General features: G+C 52.3%; 8 protein-coding genes across 8 annotated transcripts; 3 read left to right on the top strand and 5 right to left on the bottom strand.

Annotated features, from left to right (window-relative positions):
- Positions 1 to 876: 876 nt before the first annotated feature.
- NEUTE1DRAFT_116041 (uncharacterized protein) lies at positions 877 to 1089 on the bottom strand (the record flags this gene model as incomplete). Its single annotated transcript, XM_009850040.1, has 1 exon — positions 877 to 1089. A coding segment is annotated over one exon (168 nt), but the record flags the coding sequence as incomplete, so codon positions are not given.
- A 2059-nt stretch (positions 1090 to 3148) lies between these two features.
- Positions 3149 to 7069, bottom strand: NEUTE1DRAFT_58426 (uncharacterized protein; the record flags this gene model as incomplete). Its single annotated transcript, XM_009849058.1, has 3 exons — positions 3149 to 4149; positions 4214 to 6844; positions 6937 to 7069. 3 exons carry the CDS (start codon positions 7036 to 7038, stop codon positions 4048 to 4050), a joined length of 2835 nt encoding a protein of 944 aa, XP_009847360.1.
- Positions 7070 to 9040: 1971 nt separating this feature from the next.
- NEUTE1DRAFT_144484 (uncharacterized protein) lies at positions 9041 to 9517 on the bottom strand (the record flags this gene model as incomplete). Its single annotated transcript, XM_009850039.1, has 2 exons — positions 9041 to 9295; positions 9347 to 9517. 2 exons carry the CDS (start codon positions 9515 to 9517, stop codon positions 9041 to 9043), a joined length of 426 nt encoding a protein of 141 aa, XP_009848341.1.
- Positions 9518 to 10442: 925 nt separating this feature from the next.
- Positions 10443 to 11915, top strand: NEUTE1DRAFT_77104 (uncharacterized protein; the record flags this gene model as incomplete). The annotated part of the gene is made up of 2 exons (XM_009850038.1): positions 10443 to 10537; positions 10778 to 11915. The coding sequence occupies 2 exons, from the start codon at positions 10443 to 10445 to the stop codon at positions 11913 to 11915; spliced, it is 1233 nt and encodes a 410-aa protein (XP_009848340.1).
- A 213-nt stretch (positions 11916 to 12128) lies between these two features.
- Positions 12129 to 13178, bottom strand: NEUTE1DRAFT_135202 (uncharacterized protein; the record flags this gene model as incomplete). The annotated part of the gene is made up of 2 exons (XM_009850037.1): positions 12129 to 12882; positions 13072 to 13178. The coding sequence occupies 2 exons, from the start codon at positions 13176 to 13178 to the stop codon at positions 12129 to 12131; spliced, it is 861 nt and encodes a 286-aa protein (XP_009848339.1).
- Positions 13179 to 13825: 647 nt separating this feature from the next.
- On the bottom strand, positions 13826 to 15728 carry NEUTE1DRAFT_77099 (uncharacterized protein; the record flags this gene model as incomplete). Its single annotated transcript, XM_009850036.1, has 2 exons — positions 13826 to 15368; positions 15438 to 15728. The coding sequence occupies 2 exons, from the start codon at positions 15726 to 15728 to the stop codon at positions 14025 to 14027; spliced, it is 1635 nt and encodes a 544-aa protein (XP_009848338.1).
- A 401-nt stretch (positions 15729 to 16129) lies between these two features.
- On the top strand, positions 16130 to 16997 carry NEUTE1DRAFT_107759 (uncharacterized protein; the record flags this gene model as incomplete). The annotated part of the gene is made up of 3 exons (XM_009850035.1): positions 16130 to 16379; positions 16413 to 16522; positions 16566 to 16997. The coding sequence occupies 3 exons, from the start codon at positions 16130 to 16132 to the stop codon at positions 16995 to 16997; spliced, it is 792 nt and encodes a 263-aa protein (XP_009848337.1).
- Positions 16998 to 17419: 422 nt separating this feature from the next.
- Positions 17420 to 19556, top strand: NEUTE1DRAFT_120252 (uncharacterized protein; the record flags this gene model as incomplete). The annotated part of the gene is made up of 3 exons (XM_009850034.1): positions 17420 to 17881; positions 17948 to 18079; positions 18141 to 19556. 3 exons carry the CDS (start codon positions 17508 to 17510, stop codon positions 19231 to 19233), a joined length of 1599 nt encoding a protein of 532 aa, XP_009848336.1.
- Positions 19557 to 19570: the final 14 nt, after the last annotated feature.

Below are 19570 nucleotides of genomic sequence, written 5' to 3'. Positions count from 1 at the left end.
TTTGTTGAGTGAAACAAAAGGTTGAACTGACTGGGCTTGTTTCAATCGAGGTTAGGTGAGGGCAAATTGCCGGCCTGGTCGTGCTGGATCGGGACCAGGCAGGGACTGCAAGTGAGTGAGTGTGTAAATGGATGATGTGATGTGGATCGCAGAGTACCGCACGATCGTCATGATGTAGTCCCGATCCTTCATGTCAGTGGCCCGGTGAGCTGCACATACATACCCTCGACCAGACTGAAGCGGAGTGGTCAAGTAGCGTTGGAGGGCTGTTTGGGTTGGGAACCTGAAGCCGAATGGAGAGAGACATGGAAATAAGATGGGTACCTCTAGGTGACCCGGCCATGTGTTCGATCATGAAGCTTTCGCTTTTGCTGTACCACATGTGTTACAAAGGCAATTAGAGGCCTTTAGAGTGCGGCGTGCGCATGATCGGGGGGAGTGTCTCCTTGCATTTGGGTAGAAAATCTGCCGAAATCCGCCAGCAGACCAAGTCGAGAAGCCGGATGAGGAACAAAAAAAAAAAAAAAAAAAAAAAAAAAAAAAAAAAAAAAAAAAAAAAAAAAAAAACGTAATACAGCTGAAGCCTTCCAGCTCATCTTATTACCATCAAACAATCTCCACGGTGAAACCACCACCAGAGCTTCTCAACGAGTCGATCTGCTTCAAGAGGGAAGGAGCTGGACGAACTAAAAGCAGGCTGACATTCGCCCCTTCCATGCCCTCCTCCTCTGGTGTTCTGAGACTACCAAGGCGGGTCCTTACCTCCCGTTGACTAATAAGCGCACTGACCACCCCATTGTCCATCAAACCCTTCACGCCTTTCTCTGCAAAGCAAGCCTCATACCTTATGCCAGGCAACATACCTTAATTTCACCACTAAAAGAAGGGGCCAGGAAACTCACATGTGACCGCTTCGAAGCGCGAGTCTCAGCCGGGGCGGCGGCAGCGGAGAGTGAGTCATGCAGGTAGTGCAGTGTAGCACGAGAAGAGACAGGAACACCTTTTATTGTTACACATTTCACCGATATACTCAGACCGGTACACATACTGGACAGGAGTCCAACTTCAGATACAATCCAGGTTTATGTCAAGTTTTAGGTCCGAGAGAAGTAAAGGAAGTGAGAAAAGTGGTCTCGCCTGTGAAAAATGAACGGATTTGGACCTTGTTCCGGGATTTAGTCAAGTTACAAGCTACAAACAGCATGGGCGTGGACCTTCGGGCCGTTTGATAGTTTTGCCTGGTTGCCTTTGGTACCCAGCTGCGCGGTCTGGCAAGATATATTACCGTCCGTCCGTTCGCCCGTCCTTTCATTGACCAGGACAGATAGCTAGCTAGCTAGCTAGCCATGGACAAGCCCGGACAGCAAGACAAGGATAAGCAACAAAACACTGCTACTACATACTTGAATGCCCTGGCTCGAACTGGGAGCGGGAATGCGGACAACAAAAACAATGGAGTACCGCGTGGTTGGTTCCTGGGGTCGTGTCGGCCTTTAGATTTCAGACTCCATTCCAGACTCCGCACCTACATATGTACGTCAGCCATATCACCACCATTGCTACATACAAGCGTAATGTAATCCGAAATCCCGGGCTCTGGTTGTTGTGTATATATGCGTCCGGGGATAACAAACTTTCCATGGAGTCAGACGACGACGGTGAGAGCTGCTATAATCAACACACTCTCACACACACACACACAAAAAGCGCAGATATGTAGGGTGGAGATTCAAGATCAAAACAAGAAAGGTAAGGAAGGGGAGTGAATGAGATGAAACAAGAATAAGCTTCTGACACGTGCGAACCATGCATTTGGGTATCTCATCCCAGTATGTAGCAGGCTGAACACGTGTGTTAGTGGTATGGTATGTTGCCCCCCCCCCCCTCTTTTCACGGTGCCATCGCGATGAGGCTGCGCTGACCGCTGTGCCGAATGGTTATATCCACCGCAACGGATGATTATGGTGTGATCGTCCATTGGTAGGTGGGCTTAACGTCGTTGATTTCTGCGAATACCGCGGTGACCACATCTCTTCTTCAATCCTCTCCGTGTACAAATATATAGACTAGGTGAAGATGACACGCGTTGCACTAGTGTAACCACCTACCTAGGTATCGTTCGGTTCGTTGGTTCTTTCTACATTTGGAATCATTCTTAGCGTAGTCCCTTCGCTTCCTTCCCCTCACACTTTTTACTGTAACAGGCGTACTGACTGGAGTTGGGGGGGGCCAGGCGAGACTGAATCGAACTGAACCAACAGACCATAACTGCAACCGTGACCATGATCATAGCCGTCTGGGACAGCGAGAACACTCGAAAATATACACACAAAGCACCGCCACGATCAAGCCCAAAAAGTCGGTGATTGAACTTATGCAATACAACGTTGCATACATGCGTCTTTTGGTGGCGGGCTACTTACTGTGCAGTACGGTGTTGGTGTTGGTGTTGGTGTTGCCGCCAACTTGCTGCCAACCGCAGCATTGATGTTACACAAAACCATAACCGCGGGACAGATACTCCTTTGTTGTCTTATCAACTGTCCCTTCTTCTTCTTCTTTCTGAAGTCGGAGTAGTCCAAGTTCGCAAGAGCCTTTCGAGATCGGGAGATATGTTGGTTCTCCTTTGGCAGAAAGAAGGTTTCTTGAAATGAGAAACATACTAGAAAGCAATGGAAAACAACTGAAAACAACAGATGAAAACTGATGCCGTTGACATCATTTCCATTGGCCATCATGTACCACACGCTTGGCAACGAGAAGCATAAACCCGATGCCTCACCTGCCAATCCTGCGTCTCTTTTAGGGAGCAGCGGCCCGTTATGGCGGCTCACTAAGGTTCAAGGAGGCAAGTGAGATGTCATGTGCTTCAACATGAGTAAGCACCTGGATCAGAGCGAAACCAGACAGCATAATTTTTAATCGATAAGTGTCGTAGGCTTGAATACCCGTGAAGAAGGATAACGAGTGAGGGCCTATGGAGAATGCGCGAAGAGCACGAGACAAAAGATGAAGTATTCCTGATGTAAATGTTCTAATCTCAAGTTATTTTCTTCTTATCCAAGCGACAGATGTGCTAGACAGCCAGGATCAGTAGGTCGCCGCCGTTCACTCCTGAACTGCTTCAAAAGGTGAACTCTATCTTCTTGCCATTTTTGCTTGCCCAAAACTTGCCATATCCATAGCTGTCTACCTAATATAACTGAGCTACCTGTCTAAATAAAGTAAACTTCATCACCCATTACACATATCCCTCCTACTATAGCATTCTCGGTACCCTGCCACGGTCCTTTCCTATCACTGCTTTTGTAGTGCCATATCATACCCTGATATAGGCTGATGTTCAATAGTTCTGCTCACATCTCGTGAGGCCCGGTCCTTGACGACGCTTCCTGCTTGCCTACAAAATCCCTCTGAGTCGTCCCATAGCTTTTGTTTCCAATCCAAACGAAAATTCGGTATCGTGTCCCATCACCGGAACCAGTTTCCGTCTCATTGCCATTGATGTGCACTATATCTTTGGCTCTCCTTCAAACACCATTCTGACTGGAGACTCATCTTTATCATGCACATTTTAGCTTGTATCTTGCCTCACCCAGTCATGGAGTAGAGCACCGCGCCGAACATATTTCATGTGTCTCGACGGCCTGTCACACTTCACAGGCCACTCACTTCCTCACAAACCTCAACAATCCAAAGCGTCAATTGTTACCCACACTTATGTCATCCCGTTCGTCGGTTGGCACCACCCAAGATCAGAGCAGCTTAACCCTGGGAGTAAATAAGATGGATGTTCCTGCGGACTGCAAATGGCATGTATATTTGTCCAAGACATGACGCTGTTCAGGGCATTGGGTCATATTGTATTGTTTTGCGTGGCGTGGCCCTTGCATATAGGCATTGTAATTGAGGGAGAAAAGGTTGTTCGAGGAAGGAGACCATGGATATATTTGCAGTAACGACCAAACAGTGGACAATTCTTGAAAGTAGGTATAGTGTGCGTACAGGCTTCGTTGAGATGTGGTGGCTCAAGTGATCAGCTCAAGCTCAGAGAGCGAAGAGCCTCTGGAGCAGCTCGAGGTCCTTGGCTTCCATTTGCATGAGAAAGTTGCCGAATCCCGGAATGATTTGCTTGTAGACATTGATGACCTGCGTGAAGGAACAGCCAAGTTAGACCAAATCAGATCATGGGAATTCTCGGGTTGAAACTTACGTTCTGGAAGGCTTCATGCAACTCAAGCAAAACGGGCTTCTGCAGGCTAAGTTCCTGGTAGTTGGCAATTGTGCTGAAGTAATGCAGTAGAACGCTCTCCATAGCCTGGGGGTTGCGAGTAACCATCTCAGTGAAGCCACGCAGCGCTGTGGCTTTCTCTTCAGAAGGATCAACATCGTCCATTGTGTCGAGGAACTCCTCAGCGAAATTGCCAAGGTGTGGGGCCACAAGTTCGGCGTTGTCAAGTCCTAACCTACCCAAGGCAATAGCGGCATTTTCGCTGACACCTCCGGGTACCCTGGGGTTGGAGAGGATGTCAACACATCGTTGAATGAGCTGGGGCACGAATGGCGCCATGCCTGCCTTGTACTGAAGAGCAATCTCGCCGACACTCCAGCAGGCATTGTTGACTACGCTGAAGCTGTTGTCGACCTCCTCGTCCAGAATAGTGTCCATGTCCAAGCGCTTGATAACAACCGGCATGATGTTGGGCAGGAATGGCTTGAGTTGTTCAAAGACGTACTTGGCACAATCGCCGAGAAGAGCGTATGCCGATTGCTGAATGGCATCGGATTGATCCCCCATGCACAGAGCCATCAGCTCAAAAAAGGTTGGCTGGACGTTGGCAACAAGCTTGGAAGCCTTGTCGTTGTCTAGGGCCTGGATGATGGCACTGAGAAGATCGAGGCTGGTGACCAGGAAATCCTCATCAGGTTGATCAAGATCGGTGTTGGTCTTGGCCTTCATGGCCTGCTCCAGGTTTTGATGAATAATTCGAATACACCTACCGAAAATAGGCTCGGCGTAAGGGGTGAAGGCATCGCCAAGGGCCATAGCGACGTAGGAAAGGCACTCGAGCAAGGGGAAAAGCTCCCGAGACTCATCACCCACCTTCTGCCACCTATCCAGTAGGACTGGCATCAACTGGTTGCTAAGCTCAGGCCTAGCCAGGACGGGGCCGATGTGCTCAGCCAGCGTCTGAACGCAGTCGTAGAGAACCCACATATTCTTATCCTTGTACTTGCCGAAGCACCGGATGTATTGCTGGATGATGGGTCCGCAGTAAGGCTCGAGCGCCTTGCCTGCCTTCTCTTCTAGGTTTGCCATGGCAGAGGCACCAGCCTCCTGAACGTTCTTGTTCTTGTCAAGCATCTTCTTGAGAATTCCGTCCATCATAGGCAGGAAATATCTCTCCTTTTGTGCCTGGTCCACAAGGCTGACCGCCCACGCAGAGTATCGGCCAAGGGTCCAGCAGGTAATCTGGCGAACCACCGGCTCCTCGTCGTCGAGGAGACTAACAAGATAAGGCACCAATTCTGGAAGGTGGGGAACGACCACGTCCATGCAGCCCTCAGCAACAGCGCCAAGGGCGAGAACAGCCGCTTCTCTGTAAGACCAATCCGCGTGCTTGAGGTTGCTCTGCAAATATGGTAGAATAGAAGTGAAGACTGGTCCGCCAAAGTCGCGAGCAAATACATCAAGTGCCGCCGCTGAGCACTTGCGGAGAGTCCACTTCTCATCGGGATTCTCATCTCCCTCGGATTCGCTGTCGTCAATTTCGCCATCTTCCAAGTCGTCGTCGTCTTCCTCCATGCTTGCAACCTTCTCGAAAGCGTTTCCGTTCTTCGCCATATCAGCCGCGGTGTTTCCGTTAGCAGCACGGGTCAGCTTCTTCTTGGCGAACTGTGGCTTGATATCCTCCTCCCTATCTTCTTCATCCTCATCATCCGAAGCACCTCCAAGTATGGCAATATCCTCGGGACTGTAGACCATGCACTCCAAAAGTACGGGGATGATGTCTGTGATGTACGGTTCCAGGGCCCGCCACAGGTTATCGTGCTCTCCAACAGTCAGCCAGAACTCGGCAGCCTCAGTGGCAAGATCCTCGTCGTCGCCCTTTTGTTGAGCGATGATGTACTTGGCCAGGCCTTCGATATGTGGCAGAAGCTTGTCCGGACGAGTTTCCACCAGGTTCACAAAAGCACGGCAAACCTGTTTTCGGACATCGATTGAGGGGTCTTCAGCCAGAGCAAAGAGGTGCTGTAGAAGGTCATCTATCGAGTTCAGCATGGCCTGCGACTTCCTAGGGGTGAACACATTGATGGCTGTGAGAGCATGGGCGCGAACTTTGGGCACCGCGCTCCTGGTTGCCTGAATAAGCTTTGGAAGGAGGAAGTTGATAGGCCTTTGGCCGTTGTGTTCCCTTTCCAGCATCTTCGCATTGTCTTCGCAGATCTTTGCCATGGCAGCCATAGCTCCCTCTTGCGCCTCGGGCGTTACCTGACCAGACTCATTGGTCAACGTCTTGAGCAACTCGGGCAGAAACTCGGGCCAGCCGTAGATTCCTCCCTTGTTGATCAGCTCAGTCGCAAGAGTGCCTGCATGACTGCGGATCTGTGAGTTCTTATCCTGGAGCCCCAAGGGGACAGCCAACTTGACAAGAGCCAAGCTCTGTTCTGGAATCTTGTTGTAGTTGTTCTTGATGTTGTTCTTCAGCATCAGAGCGGCGGCACAGCGCACAACATGCCAATCTGCAGCGGTCGCTGGAAACTCCTGGGGTGGTTCCGAGCTCGAGAAGATCAGGGCCAAGTAGTTGTTGATATCGGGTGAAGCTTTCGCTTGGTTAAGCATCTGGTTGATAAATACAAGTCAGAATCTCTGCCTTGTGGCAATGCTCGATCACAGACCGGGTAACTAGATGGTGCCGAGGGGCATTAACTCACGATTTCAGCCTGCTTCTGGGCGGCCTTATTGAAGGCGCTCAGGGAATCCTTCAGACATTGTGCCAGAGTCTTCAGGTTCTCTCCACTCGGTTGCCAAGCCATGGTGATAATTGGGGTTGAAGTGACACAGGCGCGTAACGTCGGCGACGTGTCGTGTGGTGGCGGCGGCGGCGGCGGCGGCGGCGGTTGGTGGGTTCTCGAACTTTGATATCTCGTAGCTGACGAGAACTAGGAAGATGGTGTCGGGCCGATACCGGTGAACTGCTGAAGAGTCGAACGCAAGATTGGGAGGCACAAAGAAAATAAATAAAAAAATGGCCGACTCGAATGAACTCTCTGACAGTGCAAGTTCAGTTGTGAGAGAGGCGCCGGGTCACCACAGCGCGGCCTTCAAGGCGGAGATACTCTTTAGGGTTCGTTTAGTTAAAGCTGGTCATGGGTGGTCGCATCTGGCAGGCCGACGGGTAGGAAGAGCTGCAGACAAGAATCGGCAGTTTGTCCTCGGGAAGGTAGCAGGGTGTTGTTTCGTTGATGAAAGAGATACCCAGAAGCAATTGCCAGTGGTGGTAGGTCGACATCGATGGTGGTCGAGGGTGGGCGGCGGGCAAGGCTCGGGCAGGGCAATGTTAATGTGGGGTGCAAAGTGGGCCTTGGCTGGCCTCTATTTTTTTGCTGTACCGTCAAGTGCAAGTGGTCGAGGGGAAGGGAACGGAAACTTGTTGAAGACAAGTGGAGGTGCCCCTGCCCTGCACATCTGCACTGGCACTTGTGCGATGCCAAGCCTGCTCGCCTACCTAGGAGATGCGGGCCTGTCAAAAAATGTGGCAGGTGTGGTCAGTGGTCTTCAGGTGCTAGCTCTGCGTGGGCGGATGTAGCTTCTGTCCAAGAGCGGGGCCGGGGCCACCTCCCACGCTCGATGAGGTCGTCGTCTCCCGCTCTGTATCTCATGTATGGCGGCCACCCGCCCGCTTGATGGTTGCACAAAACTCCTTCTGATAATGCTATGCTTCCTGCTACCTACGTATGCACGTACGCGCCTTGAAATGGATGGCACAGTTACAGCAGCAACTCATTAATGCCCAAAGGAAATCGAACAGCAAATGGCACCGGGGTCATTCATTCAAGAGGAGTCATCGGCAGAGCTTCTGGCGTCGCAGTCAATGAGACAGACGCCCGGCCCTTTGAACCTCGACCAAGGGCCTGGCCGAGACTTTGATACTTTTGGGTTCGTCCCATTTCCCAGTTTGTGAACCACCCTACCTATCAGGTCATATTTGGTTGAGGAAAAGCTGGGTTTTTTTATGCGTTGTAAGGATGGGATGGTAGTAAGGGTAAGGTATCCTCTCTCGCATGTGGCCTCTGTTTTTAGTTTAAGAGCCTGCTTGATGCTCTTCCATATCTTCAGTTGGGACTGAGTTTCTAGACCGCTTCCCATCATTTGGGAATTGGATGGCGAGTTTTCCTCGTCACTTCTTTCTCTCCTTCTTGCTGTACAGACCGCATGATGTCCATCCAGCACAGGCGGGGTACCAATCGTCCTTTTTAGACCTACCAGACACATGGAACTTAGATGTCGCCAAAAGGTCCACGACAGTGTTGCTGTGCAACAGACGACTGAGATCTGCCAAACCTGCCAGGTCAGGCTTGTGAGCCGATCTATCCCGCGGCCGTGTTGATGTGCCAAAGATGAAACTGCAGATAGCACCCTTTGCCTCATCATAACCAGGGCTTTGGGGTTCAGAACATTTCCGTCAATTCTCTCAAGGTTAATCGCCTTCGGCCATGCCCCGTCGGGATATGGTGCCAATCCATATTGCTACCAATACCCGACATGTATCAAGCAGGTAACCGAACACGAATGACAGTTCCATGGCCTTCTTGGGGCATGGATTCGTGGGAAATGACACGCCTTTGTGGCACGTTCAAAAAAAAAGGCGAGTAGGTTAGGCAAGCTCAAACTAAGCGTTTGCAGAAACTCGTTGAGAAGGAAACTGCCGGAATCCCCTTGGCCAAAAGGCCGAGGTGGTTGTGTGCAACAGCTTGTGCCCATCAACAGTAGCAAAAAAATGTAGTTGGGAGGGGTTCTTTTGTCAACGTTCGAGGCTCAGGACTGGACTCCATTGGGCGTCGCGTTGGCAGACTCGAGTTTGGACAGGACAAGCTCGGCTACCTGTTTGAAAGCTTCCATCTCCTCTCCAACAGTCCCGCCAAGGCCGGCACTGGCAAAGCTCACCGAGTTGCCCACATAGGTAGGCAGTTGCGTCCTCCTTGTGATCAGCTTTGCCAGTCGGGTGGTAAACTCCAACGTCGGCTCAACCGTACAAAGAGGAGTTGACAAAGGCTGTGTCGGGTTGTATCTCTAGACCAAGATTAGTCACTATAAAGTGTATCAAACAGGCGATAGACTCACATCGGGCAGTGCATAAACAAATGACCCCAATGGAGTGGGTGATGTAGCCTCTTCGGCCGAAGCAGTCGTGAGGAAGAGCACAACGGCTTTGGACTTGGCTGTCAATTGAATGTAGATGCGCGTGTCCATGGATCGCGGTAGAGGAAGCGAGAGCTGGATAGGGGCATCCATAATGTCCTGATGTCCGTGGTGATCTCAAAATGTATCGAGGAGTTCAAGGACAATTTGCAAATCTGAAATGACGGTTTGCTTTGTTCCTGGGACTGGACTGCGAATGAAAGAGCTGGTCGGCTTCGAGATCGATAGAGGTTCGTCCAGGTTGATGTTCAACTTGCGAGCAATGGCAAGGAACAGGCGGGACGGGAGTGAGGAAGACAGATGGAGTTTGGTATCGACGGGTGTTGGACGTTGGAAGTGAATGGAAACCATTCATGTCCGCGGCTGGTGAGATTAGGCCCGGACAGCGTGCCGGACCTGAAGCAGGTGCAATAGCGAGAAATTTACAGCGGATGGCCCCTGCAGTTTCCCGTGCAATTGCCGCCTCCGGATTTCGTAGCGCCATCGGGCATGCATGAGGGGAACTGCTCCTTCCATTTCACCTTTACGACGATAATGAAAATTGATGAACACACATTGGATTGATTTGGTGAGAACGCCGTAGAATGTTTGTTATTTTGATTTCCCTCCTCACTTTATTGTTTTCATAAAACCTCCAAACATTGATGTGGACAAACCACGGCAGATGGAGGACAACATGGATCAATGAACCCGCTCATAACCGGCCCGGCAGTGAGAGGAGACGACCGTTGCCGACCTCCGCGCCGAGACTCTTCAACTAGGCAAAAGACGCGGCTCCGATACTGGCCGCCCAGATCCACAACACCCAACGTTGACTACGCGTCCCCTCGCACTGATACTTGTAACTACATACTTAGTATCTCTTCGTCATATCACTTTTGACGACAGGACACACAACACTTGAGAGGAACAGTTGTCTTTTGAGCCCCGCCCTCGTCCCTCCAAAAGACGAAGACGCTTCAAGACTGCAACCCATTTATAAACCACAGAAGGATCCATCCCGATAGAGAAGCTTGAGATGGAGGAGGGCGAGCAGCAGTGGAAAGGTGTCAAGAGTGCCATTGAAGACCCGGAGGAGGCAAGAGTCATATATTGTGCACTCGACTCATTTGTGTCAGTAGCCCCTATCACTCCTGCTTTACCTCTCTCTGCCTTTGAAACCCGTCCAGACCCTCGCAACTCATGGATTCTGCTTGTTTTTGTTCCCGAAAAAAAGGAAAAGTCATTCTCGGCTTCCGTCATTCGGCGACATGCATGGTGATGGCCGGTCATCACGCCCGGCAGATCCGGTTTTGTTCACCCTAGTTCAAGCTCTTCAAACATGCATTTTCCCTATCACTGACTGAGGAGTAGCCAATATGCCCGGATAGCACACTTCAACTGCACTCACTTGAGGAGGCAGTCCTTTTATGCTCTTCCAGAGGCTCACTGGAAGATGCTAGCAGCGCCACCTTTCAACTATCTGGACACTCTGGACAAGGTTGACAATGCCATCGAGTCCAACGCTGAACTAGCACGCGCCATAGTCCGCGTAGGTCTGGTCAACTTCCAACCACAGGACGTCACGCAGGGTAGCGAACCTACGATCCCTCCCCGATGGAGGGGCTGCGCGAAACGCTTGGATATCGACAAAGCCCGTAGTACTCTCAGGCAGTTCTACCGAGACTGGTCCGCCGAGGGCAAATCTGAGCGTGAAATATGTTTTGGCCCTGTTTTCCGCGCCCTAGAAGCACAAAAGGAGTCAAGGCCAAAGGACGCGTCGCCCATGAGGGTGCTTGTGCCCGGGGCAGGGCTGGGCCGCCTTGTCTTTGAGCTCTGCGCCAAAGGGCACGTCGCTGAAGGCAATGAGATATCCTACCATCAGCTGCTCGCCTCATCTTATATCCTGAACTGTGTTGAAAAGCCAGGGCAACACACCATTTACCCCTGGATTCACACTTTCTCTAACCATTCGACACGAGATAACCACCTGCGGAAGTACGCCATCCCAGATGTGCATTGTGCAAACGAGCTCACACGGTTAGAAGAGGAGGGAGTTGCCATTGGAGAAATGAGCATGACGGCTGCTGATTTCCTGTGTCTTTACGCTGAAGACTACCAAGCCGAAGCCTGGGATGCGGTGGCTTGCGTCTTCTTCCTCGACACCGCTCCGAACTTGATTCGGTATCTGGAAACCATCTTTTATTGTCTAAAACCTGGCGGCCTGCTTATCAACCACGGTCCGTTGCTCTGGCACTTTGAGAACAATGCGCCTGGAGGACACGGGCATGACGACGATGACGGCGATTATGATACCACCGGAATTGCGGACCCTGGCAGCTTTGAACTCTCTGATGACGAGGTGATGGCGCTGGTCACCAAAGTCGGGTTTGAAATCGTCTCGCGCGAGACCGGCATTGAATCCCCCTATCTTTTGGACCAGGAGTCTATGTTACAAACAGTGTATAAGGCGAGCTCATGGGTGGCCCGCAAACCACACACTACGGCATAGGACCGGAGTCACCTCTCATGACTTTACAACCAAACATGGGCTGTCACCGCGAGACTTACACATGTGACATATTTACATAGCATGGGCTATAGTGGCTCTTTAACCAAAGGACGAAAGAGGAGTGTTACAACATATACCCACACAGCATATCTACCTCTCGAATCTTTCTACATGAACTCCCTTTCTCTACAACAAAGCTCCAATGCACCAAACTCACAACTTCGCGCTCTCCACATTCAACTGCCCCTTCGCCCACATCGCACCACCATCAATCGCAATCGTCGCCCCATTCACGTGCGCACCCGCCCTACTCGCCAAATACACCACCACGCCCGCAATATCCTCCGGCCGACCAAGCCTCTTCATCGGGTTCGCCGCCGCGATGCTCTCCTTCCCGCCGCTCATATCCAACAGCCCATTGCTCATCTTCGTCGGAAAGAAGCCCGGGCAAATGCTGTTCACAGTAATACCCCTCGGTCCCAGCTCCACCGCCAGATTCCTCCCCAAATGAATGACCGCCGCCTTGGAAGCACTATACCCATACGTCCCTTGCTTACCAATCGTCCCAATACCCAACCCCGCCACCGAAGCCGTGATGATGACGCGGCTCGGGTCCTCCACGCTCGCCTTCTTCTGCAAAAGGGGCGCAAACTCCCGGATGGTGTTGAACACGCCCCGGACGTTCAGGTCCATGACCTTGGTAAAGGCCGAATCGGGATGCTCGTCAAAGGGCGCGCCCCAGGTGGCGCCGGCGTTGGCTAGCAGGATGTCGACGTGGTCAGTGTGCTTGGCGACTTCGGAGACGAGGTGCTGAACGCCTGATAAGGTGGCGGCGTCGGCGGGGATGGAGATGGCCTTGGCGCCCGGGGCGAGACCGGGGAGGGCGTTGAGGGTCTTGACGGCGCTGTCGCAGGCGGAGGCTTTGCGGGAGGAGATGAAGACTTTGGAGGCGCCGGCTTGGAGAAGGCTATAGGGGTGGGCGGGATCAATCAGTTAAACGTTTTGTGGGACTTTTGAGTGGATGAGTTATGGTTTGGGGAGTTGGTCGGGCAAGGAGAGACTTGTAAGAAGACTATAGTTGTAAAGTAACTAGAGGAACAACATGGAAGTTGTAATTTGATGTTGGTTATGAAGTTTAAAACTGAAAATATCTTACGCAGAAGCAGCATTCAGACCCAATCCTCTCGAACCGCCCGTCACGACAGCAACCTTGCCCTTGACAGAGAAGAGGGAAGGGAAATCATTAAGCTGAGCGTCCGCCATTGTGTATGTTGTCTCTTTCTTTCGTTCAATAGGTAAAAAACCAGAGAACCTAAAGAATACTCAAAAATGATAACTTTTGGAGAGAAAAAAAGAGGTCAATAAGTTGATGTCACATATAATGTTTGAATTGAAGATCTAAAACCCGTACGTGGTGCCCTGGAACGGGACGTGGGTCGCTTTTTGACATCGGACAGTTTACCCCCTGTACTACTTGGTGTGCGGGGGAGAGACAGCTCGGTAGTGAGAGCCGAGGCTCTGGGGCCCCGCACTATGTTCACGCAGTAGATCGCCTCGCTTCGCTTCCACGTTATTTTCTTCGGTGACGACTACCTATCGGGAATCGGCACCTTCGTCGTCTTCGCCAGCTCCAAGTATTGGGTTTGGAGAAAAACATCATCTTTGAGTCTACGGTGAGAATGTGGCTGAAGTAGGTTAAGGTTTGATTTCGGTCTAATGAAGAAGAAAAAAAAAAAAAAAAAAAAAAAAACCATTCATAATGTAATGTATTGACAGCAGATTCGTCCTTGGTAGGCACAGAATCGGAAGACGGAAGAGTACAAGTTTCACAGTGCACTGCTAATCCCAACTCCAATTGTGTATTGCGAACGAGATCGGGTTTGTGGAATAGCTGTCGTCTACACTCATATCCTGCCAGCTTAGTCCGTTTATAAAGTTCCCATATCGTAGGGCTATTAACCGTGCGACACCCCAGTTACACTTGTTCTTGTCCAAAGAAGGACCAAAATGATCATTAAGTCTAAACGTACGCTAGATAGATCACTACCGCCACTTAAATTGAGCGTTATCCGTGCAACTCACCGTAATGATACAACCACTCAACAACAATCAAGCCTGGAGAGGAATTGCTCGCTCCGGCGCATGTTCCGGGTGGTGTGCAGGACTGCCAGCATCGTTGTTGGCCGGTTGCTCGGCTTGATCTTCTTGCTGCTGGATCCCTTGCTCGTTGGCGGCGGCGGCGGCTACTGCTGCTGCTGCTGCTTCTGCCGCTGCCGCTGCCGCAGCTTCTTCCCTTTCTCTCCGCTCACGCTCAGCACGCTCATGTGCTTCGAGCTGTGCAATATGCCTCTCAGCCACCCCAGGAGCGATACTGGCCAGAAACAAGAGGCCAGCTCTTTCAATGCGGCGGAAGAAATTGACCAAGTGGACGGCCCCAGCATTGTCGATATCTCGGCGCTCGTGTAATCCGACAAGACCCACGCCAGGCTCACCATTCGCGCCCGCAGGTGGGGGTGCTTGAGGTTGCGGAACATGCTGGCGTCGCTGCTGATTCGGGTCAGCCATATGAAGTAGTCCATCAAGATGTTGTCTAATCGGCCCAAGAGCTTGGTGGGCAAATCGATTCAGGAAACCCGCGTTCATGACGAGGACGCCAGCGGCCAGGGCCGCCATGGTAAATACTCGAGTCCAAGAAGAGTCGTTAGACGTAAACCACCATATGAAGAAGATCAACCTAATGACCAGCCATATATGAGGCCACGCTGCAGCAACCAATGCGGCGGCTCCGACGGCATTGTTTGGATGTCCTATTCCATGTCCAACAGCTCGATGGTCGATCCTGATCCTCACCTGCACTGGTTGGTGTTGCCCTTGTGGTCTCTGTGGCTGGTTCTGGACTGGCGGTGCCGTGTGTAATGGAGGATAGTTGAGCGCGGCTGGTTGAACAACTCCGGGGTATAACAAGGGTGGCTGCGGGAGGGTGAAGGCATGATGGCTCTGGAACGTTCCTGGTGTGGCGTACAGCTCCGATCCGTTCTTGACAAGAAGACCTCTTGGGCCAGTCGGAGAGGAAAGAATATACACCTCCGCTTGTTCTCTCTGCGGCTGGGACTGTGGGTGAGACACCGTAGCTGCTCCGTTCGTTGGATCAGAGGTTGATATCCCGGCTGCAGATCCGGTCATATGTTCATAGATGTTTCGAATCTGTTCATCTGTAGCTGATGCCACTGCTGAAGGAGCCGAATTGCGCAAAGCGTCAATCCGGGCTTGCGTCCGCTGTACGTCAGCACGCCAATCGTTCTGTGATGAGGCGTCTTGCTGCGTTATCCTCCGCTCCCTAAGAACATTTTGGCTTAAAATCGTTCCGGGTTGAGAGGAGGAAGTAGGGCCAGACGGGTGGTGGTTGGAAGTTCTGACCACGAGATGAAGAGGCTGTTGGTCGCCTGTGCGAAGCTGTTGACATGGCGCATTTATCAGCCCATGTTCCCCCAATCTGTGTGCCATTGACGAAGGTGTGCTTACCTTGTCTTCACCAAAGACATCTAGTAAGGTATCACTCTCGCGGGCGAGCAATCGGCCTTGGTGGATGATGCGTTGCTCATCGTGAGCCGGGTGCATCGTAAGAACATCGCGGATCTTGTCCTTTAGTTGCCCGACCGTCGTTGTAGCTGGGAGGCCTTGAAAGTCAAGGTCATCGGGGACGCCTTCGGATGGGGAGACAAAGTGAATATTAACGAGCAGAGGAGCGTCCTCCCCGGTGGTTTCTGGCGCTGTAGGCAAAGACGCTGCCGGCTCTCGGTCATTGGCGGCCATCCTGACTGTCAACGAACTCCTGGCGGGTGGCGATTGGCTCGGATCGGTCGTCTAAGCCAGAAGTATGTAGGGATCGATTGCTTCTTGGAGTCGCTTACGGCTTGATGCGCCTCTTCAGTGTAGCTACCTCTAGGTCAACAGGCAACTAGGTTGACTCGGAGATTACAGCAAGCGGATTCAGAAGGCTGGTGTACGATTCTTGCGAAAACAGAGCGCGGCAATCAGACGAATCACGGTTGTGTAAAGAAATGGGAGGAGCTATATTAATTCGAAGCGTGATTGTAGATGCTAGATTTGTTCTAGATGGGATGACAGTGGTGTTGAGGTGCGAGTTGTGGTCTAGGTTGGTTGTCCAGGGCAGTCCCTAGAATAAATTCCACGTTGTCATTCAGACCGCGAGCATGGAGAGTCTGGGCAGCCAAGGATGTGGTACCTGGCCCCACGTTGAAAGAGGTTGCAGCAGTGTACGAGAAATGGGCTCTCTCTGCAGCATGACCTGGCGTGCTGAAGATATTTTCTTGTACGCGTGCTGCGGAGCCATGCACCTGGCAGGCACTCAGGTACTCGCTATCCCAGCTTCCCCACAAGCACGCAGAACTTTCCATCGTCTTCACTGCCCTGCGTCCGTCTCTCTGCACTGGCACCCTACGGGTAGGTAGGTAGGTACCTATGTAGGTATTAAAGGAACACGGGGTATTCTGGCGAGAATTTGGGGTCGAGGTACCCAAGAAGATGCGATCGAGGGACACCGAGGTGAAGCCGTGAGGGGAGATCCGGGGACGGGAAGCTACAAGGTGAGTAAAAGAGGGTGAGGAGACTCGAAACGGTACGGTACAGTACCTTCGTTTCATTACAGGCAGTGTCATGCCCGGGCGGCCGCTGTGCGTCTGGCACGCTTGCGTCATGACGCCCGGGAAAGAGCTTGCTACGATAGAAAACTTGATGGGATGGAAGGAGATCGCGTGCACATCGCCTCGTTCCATGGCCGTATTTATAGTACCATCTTCGTTGCCTTTCATCTCAGGTCTGGACATGTCGTCTGCCCCGTTCACGCATCAACCACCAACATCCCGACACGAGCCGACCACCATATCTCGGTTGGACCCCATCCTTATCCCGGCTAACATTGCGCTCTATCAAAAGTCGAAAGACGGCAACCTGTACGGAGACCCGGGGAAACAGGGGAGGAGATACGGGGTAGGCGCACCATCGCCACCACTCGGACGGCTTCCTCACTGCCCAAGTCCAGATTTCGTTGAATCGCTCTAGGTCAGACGGGCACGACTGGGTCAGATTTTACCCCAACAAATAGCACAAAACACCTAACTATCGGGGCCTCTGCTACGACGTTGGCGCATACCAAGGCAGGACACGCGCAGTATCTAGTAGGGCTAGTCTAGAGTAGCCGAATTGTTGCCGCGGACAGCGACGCTTTGATACGTCTGCGGTCGTGGTGTTTCCACTCGACTCTTTCACAAGCCAGAACATCGTCGACTCTAGCGGCGCCCATAGGTTGTAGGGAAACCCCTAGTAGCAGCCCCAGCGAGCCCCTTCTGCCCCTATTCGGTCAAGGCGGGAGCCCTGAAGGGCGTTCGGGCAACTTGTCCCGGCAGGGGTTGCAGTGCATTGTTGCGGACCCGCTAATTAACGGAAGCGACTTTTTCACTCGTTTCCCACTTTGCCTGTGGCTCTCGCTCTACTAGCCCTGGCTTCTCCGTGTGGTCCCAGCCAACGCTGTCGGCCCTGTCGCTCGTGAAAGACCGTCTTCCTCCCCCCAAGATGCCCTCTTTCCAGCTGGGCCCGGTCTCCGCTCGAGTCCGGGTTTCCACGCTTTCTTCGACAGCTTTCGGGCGGTGTCCGACTTCCACGCGCTTCACCAGACTCGAAATCCCGTTCTCTGCGTCGACACGGGCGCCCCCAGCCCACCAAATGTTTGGCCGACGCTTCTTTTCCAACCACATGCCAAAGCGGCCCAGGATGCAGTGGCACCCCATACCCATTGGCCTGGGCATCGGCCTTCTAGGTGTCATGCAGTTCTACAAAGTCTACACGAGAGACCGGGACGAAAAACGCCAGGCTGCCGTCGAAGGCTCCGAGCCTGGCCAAGCCGGCAAGCCCAAGAAGCGGCGCCGCATCCGGCCGGACGGCCCTTGGTACGTTGACCACGCCGGCATGCTCAATTTTTTTGAGGCGCCATGAGCTAACCACCCGGTGTTTAGGCAGGTTCAGGTCATGTCGACTCTTCCTCTCAAGGCCATGTCCCGTCTTTGGGGCAAGTTCAACGAATTGACCATCCCCTACTATCTCAGAGCTCCCGGTTTCCGTCTATATGCATACTTCTTTGGTGTCAAGTGAGTGAGACCCGGACTCCTCCCTTCCTCTCTCTGTCTTGTGCTGACACGTGCGCTCCAGTCTCGATGAAGTCGAAGAACAAGACCTCCACAAGTTCCCCAACCTCGCCGCTTTCTTCTACCGCACTCTCAAGCCCGGTGTCCGCCCCGTGGATCCCAACCACAATGCCCTGGTTTCGCCGTCCGATGGTCGAATACTCCAGTTTGGGCGAATAGAAGGAGGCGATATCGAACAGGTCAAGGGTATGACTTATACTATCGATGCGCTCCTCGGCCAGAACTCTCCAACTCCCAGCATCTCCGGTACGACGCTCCTCGACGAAAGCACCAAGGCGAAATCGGTCAATGGAGACTTTGAGGGCGACGAGGAATTGGTCAAGAAGGACGAAGAATTTGCCCGCGTCAACGGTATCTCTTACACTCTCCCGGATCTTCTCTCTGGTTCCAAGAAGCATGACAAGCTGTTCAAGCCCAAGGATGAGTCTGTCACCCCTTCCAAGACTTCCGAGACTGAGGTGAGCGCCGAGCTTGCGCTTGGTGAGAAGCCCTGGTACGATGTTCTCTCGGGTGGCGAGCGCCACACTCTCTACTATGCTGTCATCTATCTGGCTCCTGGCGACTATCATCGGTTCCACTCCCCCACGGAGTGGGTTGTCGAGCGCAGACGTCACTTTGCCGGCGAGCTCTTCAGCGTGTCCCCTTACCTACAGCGCACCCTCCCTGGTCTCTTCACCCTGAACGAGCGTGTCGTCCTCCTCGGCAGATGGCGTTGGGGCTTCTTCGGCTACGTCCCTGTCGGTGCGACCAATGTCGGCTCTATCAAGATCAACTTCGATCGCGAACTTCGGACCAACAGCTTGACGACCGATACCGCTGCTGATCGGGCTGCGGAGCTTGCGGCGGCCAAGGGCGAGCCTTACCTGGGATATGCTGAGGCCACCTACGAAGCTGCCAGCCCGGTCCTGAAGGGTCATGCTTTGCGCAGAGGTGAGGAGATGGGTGGCTTCCAGCTTGGCAGCACCATCGTTCTTGTCTTTGAGGCGCCCGTTGCCGAGCACGACGAGTCCGGCAAGGTCATCAAGGGATGGACCTGGGACGTCGAGAAGGGGCGGAAGATCAAGATGGGACAGACCTTGGGTCATGTTGCGCTCTAATTTGAGCACATGAAAGAAACCTTGGCACAGTGGGAGGCGTTTGAAGGGACGGAATGATTGAAAACTAGACAAGACTAAGGTGGTGTATTCGGGTTTCGGATCTCTTCATGTATCCTTTGACTTTATGCTCTTTATATGATACCCCTTCCCGGGTAGCAATATCTACGTTGCACTCTGTTTCTCATTTTCTTTTCATAGGTATATATCTTTCAAGATTGAAAGCATCAAAAAAGTTTTCATAGCATGTGGTTGGGATCTGAAAAGGGCAGATGGATGGACGGGCGCTTGTACATAGCTGGGAAAACGAAATATCTGTACCAAACATACACCTCGTGCA

The sequence above is a fragment of the Neurospora tetrasperma genome, assembly GCF_000213175.1.
Source record: "Neurospora tetrasperma FGSC 2508 unplaced genomic scaffold NEUTE1scaffold_1, whole genome shotgun sequence".
In the NCBI taxonomy this organism is placed as follows: domain Eukaryota; kingdom Fungi; phylum Ascomycota; class Sordariomycetes; order Sordariales; family Sordariaceae; genus Neurospora; species Neurospora tetrasperma.
The sequence above is the reverse complement of the archived record's forward strand: the minus strand, read 5'-3'. Positions and strand labels throughout refer to the sequence as shown.